At 30.3% G+C, this 16,932-nt stretch overlaps 5 protein-coding genes across 5 annotated transcripts; 4 read left to right on the plus strand and 1 right to left on the minus strand.

The window, feature by feature from the left end:
- Position 1: 1 nt before the first annotated feature.
- On the plus strand, positions 2 to 2,599 carry ASCRUDRAFT_72510 (RLF2 family protein; the record flags this gene model as incomplete). Its single annotated transcript, XM_020192080.1, has 1 exon — positions 2 to 2,599. One exon carries the CDS (start codon positions 2 to 4, stop codon positions 2,597 to 2,599), a length of 2,598 nt encoding a protein of 865 aa, XP_020044889.1.
- A 507-nt stretch (positions 2,600 to 3,106) lies between these two features.
- ASCRUDRAFT_77826 (uncharacterized protein) lies at positions 3,107 to 4,412 on the minus strand. Its single transcript, XM_020194021.1, has one exon. It carries the CDS (start codon positions 4,365 to 4,367, stop codon positions 3,585 to 3,587), a length of 783 nt encoding a protein of 260 aa, XP_020044890.1. The 5' UTR covers positions 4,368 to 4,412; the 3' UTR covers positions 3,107 to 3,584.
- A 3,532-nt stretch (positions 4,413 to 7,944) lies between these two features.
- UBX6 (Ubx6p) lies at positions 7,945 to 9,696 on the plus strand (the record flags this gene model as incomplete). Its single annotated transcript, XM_020188532.1, has 1 exon — positions 7,945 to 9,696. The coding sequence occupies one exon, from the start codon at positions 7,945 to 7,947 to the stop codon at positions 9,694 to 9,696; it is 1,752 nt and encodes a 583-aa protein (XP_020044891.1).
- Positions 9,697 to 12,978: 3,282 nt separating this feature from the next.
- Positions 12,979 to 13,167, plus strand: ASCRUDRAFT_39022 (uncharacterized protein; the record flags this gene model as incomplete). Its single annotated transcript, XM_020190903.1, has 1 exon — positions 12,979 to 13,167. A coding segment is annotated over one exon (189 nt), but the record flags the coding sequence as incomplete, so codon positions are not given.
- Positions 13,168 to 13,776: 609 nt separating this feature from the next.
- ERG9 (bifunctional farnesyl-diphosphate farnesyltransferase/squalene synthase) lies at positions 13,777 to 15,554 on the plus strand. The gene has a single exon (XM_020194022.1). It carries the CDS (start codon positions 13,913 to 13,915, stop codon positions 15,326 to 15,328), a length of 1,416 nt encoding a protein of 471 aa, XP_020044893.1. The 5' UTR covers positions 13,777 to 13,912; the 3' UTR covers positions 15,329 to 15,554.
- Positions 15,555 to 16,932: the final 1,378 nt, after the last annotated feature.

The following is a 16,932-nucleotide window of genomic DNA, read 5'->3' on the forward strand; positions in this document are numbered from 1 at the left end:
AATGGGCCACTCTCAGCTACAGTTGAACTTCAAACCTGCTCCAAAACAGCATACTCTACCATTTCCAAAGGCTGCCAATGTCTCTCAAAACACCAACGCCAAAACTGACAATAACACCAAAACTAACAGTAAAACCAATTCTCCTCAAAATATAAATCACCAACGACCTCATCCACAAAAAATCTTACAACCAATACTCCACCAGACTCCAAAAAACCAGATTCAGTCTCGAGTTCATTCTCAAATTCAAAATGATTTTTCTAAAAATCAAACTGACGCGATTCTAACCAATTCAAATGTTTCATTCAATTTATCTCGAACAAATTATACAAATAGTCCAAATAACCAAACAATTGCTAATAAATTAAGCTCTTCATCAATTAATTCTGTCAATTTAATCAATAACAACAATATAGATATAGATATTGACATCGATTCAAATTCAAATCCCATCACTATTTCTGATTCTAATTCCAGCTCTGATTCTGATTCTGATTCATTTACTGAAATAACTAGCCAAATTAATTTGAATAATACTCCTAATAAAAAAACTATACACAATTCACCTCCCTCATCCTCATCCTCTCCTTCTTCGGTATTAAATACACAGCTTAAAAAAACTAGAACTAGAAATAAAAAAATATTCTATAACGACAACCATTTACAAAAACTAAATAACATTCAAAATTTAATCATAAAAGAAAAAGAAGATCAATTGAAAAAATTAAATAAATTAAAAAATAAACAAACCAAACAACCAAAATCAAAATTAAAAACTAAATTGAAAATTGATAAAGAACAAATTAAAAACTCTAAAAAAATTAAAAAAATTAAAAATATTAAGAAAATTGATGATTTAAATCTATCCTTAAATGATATTAAAATTTTAAACAACTCAAATAATATTAATACTTTAAATAATTCAAATGAAATAATTGATATAAATAACAATAATACTAATAATACTAATAATACTAGTAATACTAATAATATCAATAAAAATCAAACCAAAAAATTAAATGAACCCCAAACTCCTAAAACTAAAAATAAGCCTGAAAAAGATCCAAAAATTCAATCTCAATTACCTCCAGATTCTGAAAAGAAAAAGACATCCCAGAATGAAGACAAATCTCAAATGAAAATTGCAAGTTTTTTCAAATCTATACCAAAACCACAACCACCACAACAAATTCCAATTTCAACCTCAAATACACTACCAAAAACACCATTAAAATCACAAAAATCACTAAAAATACAAAAACCACTGCCATATTCACAATCGCAACCTCAATTACAACCTCAATCACAATCACAATCTATTCTGATGTTATCTACAATTCCCATCGATAACTCCCCAAAAAATCATAAATCGCTCCATAATACTCAATTACTTCACAATTCTCAATTACTCAAACAAAACTTGTCAATTTCAACAAATCATAATAAATTAGAATATGATAAAGTCTTTTTAAATTTTTATTTAAGACAAAATTCATATCTATCCACCTTGTATGATTTATCTCAGCATCAATTAAACTCTTCAGTATCCACATTTGATTCTCAAATGAGTCTTCATTCAAAAATAAACTTCAATAACAATGATTTAAAAAATTGGTTTATTAATCAACAAACTTCTAGAGGTTTTGAAATATCCGTTGAAGCTTCGAAAATAGTCGAATCAATCAATTCCTTACAAATAACAGAATCGCAGGTTATTCAATTGATCTCAAAAATTCCAATTAAATATTTGCAATTTTATGAAAATGTTAGACCTCCTTATTTTGGTACCTTTTCAAAAAAAACATCAATTATTCCTAAATCAAACCCATTTTATACAAAATCTTCGGGCTTGGATTATGAATATGATTCCGATGTTGAATGGGAAAACAATCAAGAGGATGATGAAGGCGAAGATGTCGATCTGGATGGTGAAGATAGCGAGAATGAAATCATGGATGAAACTACAGACCATTTAGATGACTTTGTCGCTGAAGATGATCAAGATATTAATACTACATCTAAAAAGAGAATATTTGGTCCATTGAAACCAGTTATAAAAATAAATAATTTTAATAATAATGATTATGAAACCGATCTATTCTTCAATTCGATGCAGGCAGAGAAATTAAGATGGAATATTTTTTTTCCTATCGATCCTTTTAAAAACTATTGGGAACTACCAACAACAATTAATTCTAATACTTTCAAGGCTTCAAATCTAAATACAAAAACAGATATGTTAAGCAGTTCTTCAACTTTAGATTTTATTCTTCAAAATCAACAAAAACGGGAAATTGGCTTGAATTCAGCATTAACAACAAACGATAACACACCAGAAGTAAATACATTGCAATCTCGTAAAAAGGCCAAAACTGTAATTGTGAATAAAAAGGATTTATTAAAGATGTGTGATTACATCACAGAAAACGACGATTTTGGTTTAGGAACTTTGGTCGATGTTTTAACCAAAGAATTAAACAATTATACTAGGAAAACGATTAAAAATACAATAGAAAACATTGCTCGAAAAGATATTATTAAAGGTAATCAAAGAAAATGGACAATTAATCCTAGTTTTTATAGTGCTTTAAAACTATGATCTCTGATAACTAGCAGAGTTTTAATTAATTTGACGATCTCTGAACAAAAACACAACTCAATTTTATACTTTTGTCTTTATTTTTGATCAACAGTAATTAAAATGTTGAGGTTTCTAGTTTTGCCAACTTAGCTTTTCTGTATTGAAATACTCTTTAAAAATGAATAGCTGTTAGCCGCTGAAAAAATTTCGAATGAACATTTGTAATATAAAGAATAAATATAACTTTTGGATTATTTAACAAAAAAATATATACAAGCTTACAAAATCAACAAATAATAAGGGAAGTTTTATAAAATGACACAATATATATACAAAGATGGAAAATATATAAAACAATGATGGGTATATAAATGTATTAAAAAACTAAATTCAATTTACTATTCTATATCAGATATCAAGAAAAGTAGAAAGTTTAAAAAAAAACTGAGAGAAAAAAAAAGTAAAGAAAAAAAATTAAAAAAAAATTAAGAAAAATATAACTAAAAGATAAAAAGATAAGTAGGTAACGAGTGTAAATCTCAAGTTTTTAAATTGTTTCGGAAAAGATAAAACTTTTCATTTTTTATCTTCTTGACTTATGATTAATAATTAATGATTAGTAATTAAAAGGTTTTCCAGTTTTATTGGAAAACAAAAATGAAGTTTTCTCCAGGTTAAATTTAGAGGATAAAAAAAAATGAAAACACAATCTGAATTGGTTTTTTTTGAACTATTTAAAAAATCAACACAAAAGAATACAAAGTTACACAAAAATGATTAACATAAAAATAAATAAAATGAGCCAAAATAAGTCAAAAAAATAAGATAAAATGAAATAAGGTAAGATTAAAAAAATGAAAAAGAGTCATCACAATAAGTCTAGAATATAGACCAGTAAAATTAAAAAAAACCTTATAAAAAAAAGAAATAAATAAATAAAACTTAAAAGAACAACCCAAAAAACTAAAGAAAATTAAAGATAAAAAAATATAATTAGGGAGCTCTAATAGGGAAGAATTGGCCTATATTCCATATCTGGATTTTCTCTCCTATAGGAGGTTCTGGTATCACTACCTAATGAGCTCACGACATGGTGATTTGTGGAATGGTTATTTTGATTTAAATAATGATCATAGTTTTGAGGGTTTTGTATATGCTGAGACTCCACTGAATGTGATTGATTATTTCCTGGAACATATCCTAAATCCAAACCCATATTCATTCCCATATTCATATTTCCATGAATGCTATTTATATTTCCTAATTGTTGATTATTTATTTCATGATTCATATGAGAGCTCATATGAGAGTTCACATGAGAATTTACATGATTTCCAAGCGTGTTATTCATTGGGGAATTCATTGGATTGTTCATGTTAATTTGATTGCTTATTTGATTGTTCATTTGATTGTTCATTTGATGATTAACATTTCTTGAGATATTCATTGAATTCATAGAGGATATTGAATTTATTTGATTATTAATATGGCCAGACATTTGATTGTTTATGGAATTGTTTATTGGATCATTTATATTACCTTGGGATAAATTTTGTGGCAAAACCTGAGCTGTTGGAGTATGATTTGTCGATGAGTTTAGAGTATGATTCAAATTCTTGTTTGAGTTTTGACTCATAGAATGAACATGTAATGGACTATTAGTGTGACTGATACTATGGATTGGACCGTTATCGAGAATTGGATTTTTATTCATGTTAGTAGAATTATTGTTTTCAATACCAAGAGTGTTAGATCTGATTAATTCCTTGTTTGAGTGTAAAGGCATTTTATCACTATTAGAAATTGTACTGATGATTGAATTATTTCTATGTTTCACGATATTATTAAAATTATTATTCATATTCATATTATTATTTATATTATTATTAATTCCATTATTGATATTGTTATTCATATTGATATTATTATTCATATTATTATTAATTCCATTATTGATATTATTAATATTGTTATTAATATTACTGCTCATATTGTTGCTCATATTATTAATATTATTGATATTTTTGTTAATGGTACTATTTATATTATTATTATTATTATTATTATTATTATTATTATTATTATTATTATTATTATTATTATTATTATTATTATTATTATTATTGTTGTTGTTGTTGTTGTTGTCGTTGTTATTATTATTATTATTGCTATTATTAATATTATTGTTATTATCAATATTTTGGGAATCATTAAAAGATTTGGAATAATTTTGAGAGATTCTAAAATTCCTTGGGTTTTTGGAGTTAATATTTTTGAAGACACTTTCTTCACTTAACTGTTTAACAAAACAATCCTTAGCAGTATTAATAAAATCTAGTAAAAAAGATTTTTGATCATTATTTAAATTCGCTGGTTTAACAGTCTCAACTAATTCACTGGCGATTTTACAAGTTTTAGTTATTTGGTTAATCTTTTTGACATTATCTTTAACTTTACCATACGATTTATAATCGAAAGAAGATATTAGCCTAGCTTCATCATTGTTATCATAATCATTATTTAAAGATGCATCATTATCATTTTGTAAGGAGTGTTTCGAGGTGAAAGCAGTTAGTTTTTCAATATTTAAAGGATATATACCAGAGGTATTAAAACCGTGCACAATGTTTTTAGATATTATTGAAACGAATCTTGCTTTAAAGTAAATATCTAAAGCTTCAAATAAAGTTATGAATAAATTTTGGTTTGATTTTTCTATTTTTGAGATATCATTATTATGGATATTTTGAATATTGCTGTGATGAGTTTTTAATTTTTCATTCAATAGATTTTCAATTAATATGTTGGCCTTTGATTTTAAAATACAATAGATATCAATATCTAAAGGTTGTATTGTATTGTGGTTTGTTGTTATCAAAGACGTGGAAGTGGAAGTTGAAGATGATGACACAGATGTTTGAGATTCGTTATTGTTATTGTTGTTATTATTATTATTAATTGTATTGCTTCTTGAATTTTCAAAAGATGTTGAAGATAGCTGAGATGTATTGTTGCTATTAATAATATTATGATTATTGTTTGAAGGAACAAAGGAAGGAAAAACGAAGAGTACAATGTTGGCTAGATCACAAGTTTTAATAAATTTGAAGGATATATAAGAAGCTGAGTTAACAGAATCACAAATTAATAGTCTTAAGGGACCATAACCACCAGTTAGTGGGATAAAATGATTAACTAACCAGTCATGAGAAGAATCGGGAGTTGCAAAGCCTGAGTGAGTTGATTGAATATAATAGTTATCAAAATTTTTATTATTTTTAATTCTTTGCTTAAAGGTATCGATATCCAAGCTGTTATTTTGAGTATCAGCATTTTTATTTTCTAATTTATTGAAGGTGTTATTTTCTTTAATTATGATTGAAGGATATAAGGAAGAACCGTCAGAACATATACATTCTATAAAGGATACTATATTACTTTGAGATTTTTGATTTGTATTCAAATTAATTGATTTATTTTTATAATCATAGGAAGTCAATAGGGCGATGTTATTATTTACATTGTTAATTGGATAGTTTGGGTTATTATTGTTATTGTTATTGTTATTGTTATTATTATTATTATTATTATTATTATTATTATTATTATTATTATTATTATTATTATTATTGAGAGTGTTATTGATATTGTTATTTATTGAGAATAAAATCGAGACCTGGTCAAAATTATAGATCTGATTTTTATCAAACTCTTTAATTTTAATTAAATCTTCGAAACGATAGATCCAGTTTGATAGATAGTAATCTTGAGGAGATAAATCTGAGGGAATTGAAAGACGGATTTGATCATTTAAAAAGAGGTTTTGATTTTGGACTTGGCTGTTGTAATCAATAATTTTTTGGGTTGATGTTGAAGAGGAAGTAGAAGAGGAGTTGGGAGAAGATGAATGGTTGATGTCGTGATCTAAGGTTGGGAAATTGTTTGGAATAAAAGATTTTGATAGGTTTAAGGATTGGATTTTATTATTTTTAGTGAATTGTAGATTTGGTTTTCTTGATATGAATCTGTGAACGTATTCAATAGTTGTGAAATGTTTTTCATCAGATAGTTTGTTTGGAACTGAGTATTTTTTTTTTGGTCTTTTATTTTCAGGTCTTTCAAGGATGATTTCATCATAAAGGTTTAAAAAAGCGTAAACGTCAGGGGGAGAGCCAATTTTTGACCAGCAAGAGATTCTATAAACTAGGGAGTTTTCTTCATCTGGAGATAAGTTTTGTTGGGATACATGAGCAAGATGAAAGGGTTTTGTTTCGCCATTTTTACGTCTCAAGCAAGTTCTTCTGTTAACTTTAAATAGCTGTTCAACGAGTTGCCAAGTTGCATTTTTATTATTTTCTTTATATTCAATAGCTTTTTTGATTCTCTCTTCTTTTTCTAATTCCTGGTGAATCCTTTTAGGATTTTTAGGCATTTTGTAATTTGTATTGTGTAGGTGATTTAAGTTTTGATAACAGAAAAAAAAAAGGGATAATGGATAATAGTAAGAATACTATTATGAAAAGAAGCGAGCAAAAGCTATGAGACAGTGTAGAGTATTGATAGGGTTTTTGCAAAAGATTGCAATGTAATGCAAAACCACGATATTTATTATATGGTGATATTTATATAGTGATGCTGGAGTTGATATGGCGATCTACTGATATAGTAGTATGGGATGGAGATCTAGGATTACAGGCAAGAGGTATAGTAATGTCCTAAAGATAAAGAGACAGGAATCAGGGTATTGGCGATTTTATAAAACCCTTGTATAAAGAGAACAAAAAAAGGAAATTAGGTATGAGAGAGTACGAGAGTATTATACGTGGGTTTAAGCTTCTATGAAGATTAAACTTAAGATTATGCGGTTTTTGAAATTAAAGAGTAGGACTGGGCCATGTAGGCGAATAGCAGGTGGTGAAGAAGAAACAAGCAAGAAGTGGAAGTCTGTCTGTGAGCAATGCTGGGGATTGTGAAGGTTAAAAAGACCCTGGTGTCCTGGCAGAGATGGTACTGTGAAGCTGGAGAAGCTGGAGAAGCTGGTCTTATTGTCCACAGATCCTATTGTTCAGTGTTGTAGAAGCTCCTGTGTGAGCCAGTGGGCTGGGAGTGACAGCGGCGCCAGATGGGGTAATCGAGCAAAAGCAGCGGGCCGGGTGCAAATAGGAGCATAGTGCGCGTGCTGCACGTGTGACAGAGCGAGCCAGCAGTGTGGTGCCAGGCAGCAGTGCGTGTGCAGTGCAACTGCAGGCAGTGGGGCCCAGTGGTGCGGAGAGCGAGCGCTCGGGCACGTGCAATCTGGTATATAAACGGAAGAGAAGGAAGGCCTAACAGATAAAAATCCAAAGAACAAAGAAAGCAACACAATGGACACTCAGAATGGTGATGGTAGACATATTCGTGACGCAGATGCTCTTTTCCTGGCGTCTGTGGAGGAGGGCATCAACCTGTCAATTGAGCTGAAAAAGACATTGGTGTTGTTAATCACCGATGATCATGGAAGCAGTGGTGCTGGAGAGATTCGAGACGATTTAGGATGGGGTTTAAAATTGTTATTGCAAGACAATAACAAAACCATCAACCCAAGTTTTTATATAGATTCCGTTTTCTTGCAAATTGAAAACAACACTGCTGATTATAATAATTTCAAGCACTTCAGCCAAATAACTAACAATATTCAAAAAATCACATTTCCATCTATTTTTTTCATTAAAAATGGGAAATTATTGAATATATTTATCAAGAAAGAGAATCCTAGCGAGGAATATAATGAACAAGATGAGTTTAATAAAAGAGTTAATATGATTTACCGCTATAGCGATGTAATTAATAATAACAATAATAATAATAATAATAGTAATAATAATAATAACAATAACAATAATAACAATAACAATAATAACAAAACTACTAACAAAACTATTAGTAAGAATACAAATACGAATAAAAATAAGAATAAAAATAAGAATAAAAATAAGAATAAGAATAGTAATAAAACTTTGAATAAAAATATCAAAAAAGATTATGACTATTGTATATTATCAATCAGACTATTAGACGGGCATACCATCAAAAATGAATTCAAGCCAGATGACACATTATTAAACGTCCGGGGCTTTCTTGAAAATGAACTAATATATTATAATAATAATAACGGCAATATCAATAAACCGTTTGTCTTTTATCAACATTTAGAAAGAAAAACCTTATCAATCAGAGAAGAATCAATGACTTTGAAGGACTTGGATTTGCTACCTAGATCTGTATTAATTTTGAAACCAACAAATTCAAATAACTATTCAAACGCTTATAATAACAACAGCAACAATTATAATTACAATTATAACAATTCAATATTTGGTAAAATATCAAACGCCATCTGCTCGTTGTTTGGCTACAACACAAATACTGATGCAGATAGAATTATAAATACCGATATTGATGCTAATTCCAATCCCACTACTACCACTGGTACTGATAATAATAACAACAATAATAAAATTAATTTCGATGCTAATAATGATAACAATGATAATAATAACGAAAATAATAACGCTAGTAATGGTAGCATCACCACAGATAATATCAATACCACTGACACTCATAATGACACTCATGATGACGCCCGCAACGACACTCATAATGATACACAAAATGAAAATAAAACTTCTACTAGCAGTGACAACACTAAAAATGAGGCAAAAGACAAGAGAAGAAATGCAGCTATCACTTGCAACGTTCCCGATGACAAGATCAGCACAAACATAATCAACCGCCATCCCCATGCCCACGCCCACAACCACGCTCACATCAAACACATGCCCAAGAAACCTGCTTTATCCAACACCAACAGCAGCAACGAGCTCCACGGCTCGAACATGTTCCATGGCAACTTGAATCTCTCGCAATCGTCGCTCTTCTCCATTCCTACCTCTTCAGCACACAACCTCAGCACCGAGTTCACAATGCACTCGAACCTCTCGAACTCCAGGGTCCGCACCCTCAACGACGATGCCGACGGAACCGGCACCAAAGATGCCTCCAGCACCAAGAAGGACGACGACAGAGTCACCTACAACGGCAACCAGTTGAATCTCCAGGACGATGGGAGGGACTAGGCAGAGTCATGCCTGGGTAGGCGACTTGTGGAGTGTCCTGCCGCTCATCACCGTGGAGAGCATAATTCCAGTGCGGTGGTTGGAACCACTGCTGGGGAGCAACAAGTGGGGGTCTGAGGCTGGGGCTGACTGAGGGCCGGCGGGCGGCGGCATGCGTGATTTGTATGCGCGTAGCGTTCCGCTTCAGCGCGAGACCCTCTGCAGATACGGCCAATCACAGCACGCGTTCAACAGCCTTCTTATACTATATAACCTTTCACAGTGTTTTTGTGTCTCCGTCACCTTGTTTCTCTGTCTGCTGTTTCTGCTGTTTCTGGTGCTTTTGCTGTAGCGTTTTTGCTGCTTGAACCTCTCTCCGTCTCCAGCTCTTCTCACTGCTCTTTTTACTGCCTCAATTGCCTTTTTTCTGCTGTCTCTGCTCCATTTCTGCTCTGTTCGCAGTGAGCAACTCACTTTTTGCAACTCAGAACTTATATAATACTCACTTTCACTCCAATTCTTTTACGATTTTACTTTAAAATCTTCTCTAGTTGCTTATTATTGTTCAGTTTTTTTTGCTTTTTTTTTGCTTTTTGTTGGGGTTTTTACTAGTGCTTGATTCAATTTATTTCCTACCATTTTGTCGCTTCCACTCTTATCTACCTTATTAATTATATAATTAATTGTCTAATTGATTAATTGTCCAATTAATTAATTACGGCTGGCCCAAGTTTTCATTCAAAAATGTCAACTTCAATCAATATAAATGACACCCAGAACCAGAACCAAAATCATTACCAACATCAATACCAATTGTTTTTAAATAGTAATAATAATAGTAACAATAATAACAATAATAATAACAATAATAATAACAATAATAATAACAATACTAGTATTACTAATATTAATACTAATAACTTCAATAATAATATCAATACAAGTAATAACATTACTAATATAAATAACATAAATAATATAAGTAATCAAAATGACTTTTCTGACATTTTGCTCACTCAATCAAACAATAATCTAGATTTTAATAACAACAACAACAATAATAATAACAATAACAATAACAATAATAATAATCACAATAATAATAATAATAATAATAATAATAATAATAATAATAATAATAATAATAATAATAATAATAATAATAATAATAATAATAATAATAATAATATCATTAATAACGACTGTAATAATATCTTAAATGACACATCTTTCTTGACTGAAAACTTTAGCTTTAATGATTATGAGGACTATAATCAAAACCTATTCAACAACAAGTTTATCAATAACTCTAATACTAATATCAATGTCAATATCAACAGCAACAGAAACAGCATTGGCCTTACCGATTTCAATCAATACATGCAATTCAAAAATCAGTTTCAAGATTCTGATAATTTAGCAAACTTGAACAACTCTCATCTATTAAACAACATTAATTTTAACAACAGCTTCGCAAACAATGCCACTTCCAACAATATCAATAACATTAACAACATCAGTAGTATTAGTAATACCAATAACTTTTATACAAATTCAAATTCAAATTCAAATTCAAATAACAACAATCTCTCAAATAATTCTCCAATTTCGTCAATCACTCTTGAATCGGAATTATCAATTTTTAGTCAAAACAATAACTACATCAATAAAAATGACATGCTATCCAATTTCAACAATTTAAAAATTGATTCTCTATTTAACAACAACAACAGCAATAACAACACTGTTAATAACAACACAAATATCAATCCAAATATTAATATCAATAATAGCCAATTATTTGATAACAATATTAAAACTATAAGTCCAAGTGTCTTTGAAGATTCAATTTATATCGACAATAACTACTATAATAACAACAATTATTACAACTACAATCTATCTCTAGACGATTCAAACTTTAGTGATTATGACTACGATTGCAATGATTACAATGACAATGATAATGATAATGATAATGATAACTCAAACGACAACAACAGCAGCAACAAAAATAAAAATAAAAATAAATGGATTGATGATAATTATAATTATATTGACTTGAAATTGGATAAAATTATGGAAAATCGTTCAATCGATGATTCAAATGATTTCAATGAACTGAATGAATTGAATGAGCTGAACGAACTAAATGAGTTTACCAAAATGAATAATCAAGATAACCAGCTCATTTATACTGATTTCAATTCAGATTCAAATAAACCCGAAAATAAACTAAACCCCAACAATAAAAGTAAACCTAGATCAAAAAATTTAAAAGAAAGTATTGACAACAACAACAACAACAACAACGATAATAATAATAACAATAATAATAATAATAATAATACTATTATTAATAACGACATTGACATTGAAAATATCAATGATAATGATATTGACGACAATGATGTAGATCATGATAATGATGACACAAAATCTTATAAATCCAACAAATCTAACAAATCTATTAGATCCATCAAATCCAACAGATCTATCAAGTCAAGCACTTCAATTAGTAACATAAATAACACAAAATATCATAATGATACTTTCAACTTTTCCAACAACTTGAAAATCGGGAAAAAGACTTCATTGACTTTCTTGAAAGAACGAAGAAATTCATTGCAATCGGGAATCAATTTCTCGGATGTCAACAATATTGATGCCAATAACAACAATAACAACAAATCCTTTAAAAAGAAGAAATTGAGAAGAAAGAAAAGAACCAAATCAGAATCTAATCTAAACTTGAATAGAAATGATTTACCCTCAATTTTTTCAAAAAATACTCACATTAATACCGATTTGAACCCAAGTTTAAACTCTTCCATTTTAACAAATTCGAGCATTAATATTAACAGTACCAATAGCGCTAATAGCGCTAATACTACTAATACTAATACAAATAGTACTGGTAATATCAATAGTTTTTCATCAACTGATAATGATGCAGGTAATCTTGCTGATACAGATAATGACAGTCTTCATCTTAATAAATCCTTTGAAAACAATATTGGTAAAAATAACTTTATTAGTCCTAATGCTAATTTCAGTAATACCGGTGGTAATATTACTAGTGGTAGTATTACTAGCAGTGGTAATAATAATAACACTAACGTTAATACTAATATTAAAACTAATAAAAATGGTAATAATCATTCTAATGAAAGTTTGCCCTCTAATACAGTCTCAAGACCAACCGAAAGAGTCAAACATCAGAGACATAAAAGCTTTAATATTACAATTAATAGCAAGACTATTGATATTTATGATATTAATGATATTTCAAGAAAATCCAAGAATGCTGAAAAACCATTCCAATGTATTTCTTGTGAATTTGGCTTTAGAAGACAGGAACACTTGAAACGACACTTTAGATCAGTCCATTCATCAGAAAGACCATTCCCATGCAAATTTTGTGATAAAAAGTTTAGTAGAAGCGACAATTTAGCCCAGCATTTGAAGACTCACCAAAAAGCATTTCACTGAGTTATAAAGCTATTGCAATTATTGCTGATAAATTATAATGAAATTTGTTTAACCACTGTTGCAAATTTCAAACTACAGTTTTTTTTTTATTTCTTTCTTTTTTGTATGATATCAATAGTATCATGATATCACATCTGGTTTTCAATTATTTTCATTTCTTTCTTTTTTTTTAATTATCTTTTGGATTTTACTATTATTGATTTTACTCTTACCAATTCAGCCTTTATTGATTTTACTTTTATTGTGTTTTTTGATTAATGTTTTTTTTTGATTATACTTTTGAACTACGTTTTTTTGAACTACGTTTTTTTGATTATGTTTTTTTTGATTATATTTTTTTGAATTAAAAGTGGATTATGATTTTTTGTTTTTTCATTTCTGTATAATTTTTTTCATATGTAACGCGACTTATGACTAATAAACACCTGTGGAAGCTGCTTCTGCTATTTCTTCTTCCTGTGCTTCCTGTGCTGCATGCTCTTACCCGACCCTCGTAGCGGAGCTCGGAAACTCGTTCCGAGGGTTGCTGAGAATTGATCCATAGCTGCGGTACTTGTTTTTAGATCGAGATAATAGGCAAAAATCGATTGGTATAATAGCCAGGTATTATTCATTTCTACCATCTTTCCCCAGCCCATTTGGACAGACATTGCCATAAATATTTGCAAGTTGCTCTCATATTCGCTTTAAGATTCATTTTCATAGCATTTGTTCAAAGAAAAGGATTGGAAAATAGGATATCACGATGGGAAAACTTGGTGAGATTTTAGCACACCCATGCGAATTAATTTCGATGATTCATTTGAAGGCATTCAGGAAAAATGTACCAATTGATCTATCCAAGGAGTCTAAGGAGACCAAGCTATGCTATGACTTATTGAAGAAGACCTCGAGGTCTTTTGCATTGGTTGTTATCGAGCTACATCCTGAATTAAGAGATGCAGTTATGCTATTCTACCTCATCTTAAGGGCATTAGATACCGTTGAAGACGATATGACCATTGAACCTAAGATAAAGATTCCGTTATTAAAGAGCTTTAGTGAAAAGTTGGAACTAACAGATTGGACATTTGATGGGAATTCTATTAAGGAAAAAGATCGCATTGTGTTAATTAACTTTGACTCAATTTTAAAAGTTTTTCATTCAAATATTAAAAGGAAGTATCAAGATGTCATCAAAAGAATCACGTACAAGATGGGGAATGGAATGGCAAGGTATATTTTAGATGAAGAATTCAATTTAAATGGAGTTAAAACGGTTAAAGATTATGATTTATATTGTCATTATGTTGCAGGGTTAGTTGGTGAGGGATTGACCAATTTATTTGTATTAGCGAAATTTTCAAATCCGTTGTTAAATGATAAAATGGATTTGGCTGAATCAATGGGCTTGTTTTTACAAAAGACCAATATTATAAGAGATTTAGAAGAGGATCTAAGAGATGGTAGGTCATTCTATCCCAAGGAAATTTGGTCCAAATATTGTGATAAGTTACCAGATTTATTACTTGAAAAAAATGTGGACAAATTATTAAATTGTACTTCAGATTTGATTTTAAATGCATTAGGGCATGTTATTGACGTATTGGATTTTCTCTCGTTGATTAATGAACAAAACTGCTTTAATTTCTGCGCAATTCCGCAAGTGATGGCAATTGCAACCTTGGATTTACTTTATCAAAATAAAGAATTGCAAAAAAAAACTGTTAAAATTAGAAGAGGAACCACTTGTTATTTAATTTTGAAATCTCGAACATTAAAGGGAGTAACTGAAATTTTCAGCGGATATATCAAATCAATTCATCACAAATCCAAGCCGGATGATCCAAATTACCTTAAAATTGGAATTTTATGCGGTAAGATAGAACAATTTATTGAGTCGATGTACCCATTCAAGAATTTACCAAAAGAGTTGAGTGAGATCAATTACAAACCCACTGAAACAGCGATCTTCAGACAAGTGCAAGATAGAGATCCGTTGGATGTCAAAATGTTTAAAATCATTGAGCAAGAGGAGGCCAGCTTGAAATTGAGTTTGCTTGGAGTTGGCTTTTCGTTTTTAATTATTGGATATTTGATTTTTGGTGACATCGATGTTTGCAATACGTTTTCCAGCACAGTTTCCAGCACAGTCTCAAAGATAATTCACCAAGAGCTATAGATCTGGAGTAACATCGCTTCGCACACTCTGGTTGCCTGGTGACTGTGCGCGTAACTTGCCTATCCTGGCTTCCATTTGTACTCAATAACACTATTCTTCTACACACTGCTGTAGTTATGTAGGCCACCTTCAAAGCACCTTCAAAGCACTTGTACAACAGCTGGAGCACTGCTAAAGCACCATGAAAACACCTCCAAAGCACCAAAATGGAGCTCTCCAGAAAAAGGCCTAATGCGCCAGGTTTGTGTTTACATTTTCCCACATCGGATTGTGCATGTGCATGTTTACGCATAACATGGCATACGTGTGCAGGGCTTCCAGAAGCAGGACTGGCTTCGATTTCGCTGCTTCCTCTGCTTCCTCCTCCTTTGCTGCTTCTGCTGCCGGTGCTTCTCAGCGAAACACAGACCATGGGCTTTGGCAGCTCCAGATCGTACCTCTGCTGCGTTTTCCAACAATTACACTCTGCTTGTTCCAGAAAGGCTTGGTTTATGCTTTATTACAGGCGAATTCATCCCAACACATTTCTCAGAATTCATTAAAAATAGCTCCTTTGGTATTCCTTTCACACTTTTCAATTGGAATTCAACCTAATTTTGCTCTCCATTACTCTTCGCAGCACTTAATACCTTAATGCTCTTCCTGCTCATCCTGCTCAACAGTTTAACCTCAGCAGGAGTGCTGCAACTCGATCTGTGTTTATTTTCTGCATCTTCTGTTCATCTGTTGGCTCTTTTCTGCTCTTGAGGCTATTCCTCTCGTCTTAGTCTCTACATCCCTAATATCTTTAATATCCTCAATTTATCTCATTCTGCTCAACTTCTGTCTACCTTAATTGGTTTCGGTTTCTTGTTGTATTTACTTGTTTGTTTACTTGTTTGTTTATTTATTTGTTTATTTATTTCATTGGCTCTTGCAAAGCTAAAAAATGGTACTTGATGCAGATTGTTGTCATCTCATATTCACTACTATCTTGTTTGTTTTATTCACTGGAAGATGTCTAGATATTCTAAGCAATTTATAAAATTATTATATACTTATAATAATTTTACAACAACTCTACAATAAAGCTATAAACACTTTCAAAGTTAAAGCAGCTGAGCTTAAATTTAAATTTAAAAGAGTTCTGCAATTCTTGGATATATATATCGTGCAAAAGTTTTCCATTTTTTTCAATTAAAAAAAAAAGGATCTGTTTTTAAAATCATTTTATTCTTCTTCTGTTTTTTCCTTATAATAATATCTGGAAACAATAGAATAAAAATAGGAAAAAAAGAATCAGAAGAAGAAGAAAAAGAAATTTTTCCTTGTTTTGTTAGAAAAATATTTGACCTTTAAAGGTCAAAGAAATTTTTTTTTTAAAAAAAAAACAAAAACAGATTGTTATAACTATTACTGCAATTATCCTCATTATTATTTTCATCAATCCCAAAATTATACTAAATGTGCTCATCTCTAAATTGTCATCCAAAGGTTCTTTTGCTTAGAATTTCTTTGATCTTATTTATCCTATTCATTTTTTCTTTAATAACAAATATATCCCTTTTATCAACAATTTTAAATTTTCTCATTCCTCTCGATTCATACAATTTAATACCCAACAC

This window comes from Ascoidea rubescens, assembly GCF_001661345.1.
Source record: "Ascoidea rubescens DSM 1968 unplaced genomic scaffold ASCRUscaffold_17, whole genome shotgun sequence".
Taxonomy (NCBI): domain Eukaryota; kingdom Fungi; phylum Ascomycota; class Saccharomycetes; order Ascoideales; family Ascoideaceae; genus Ascoidea; species Ascoidea rubescens.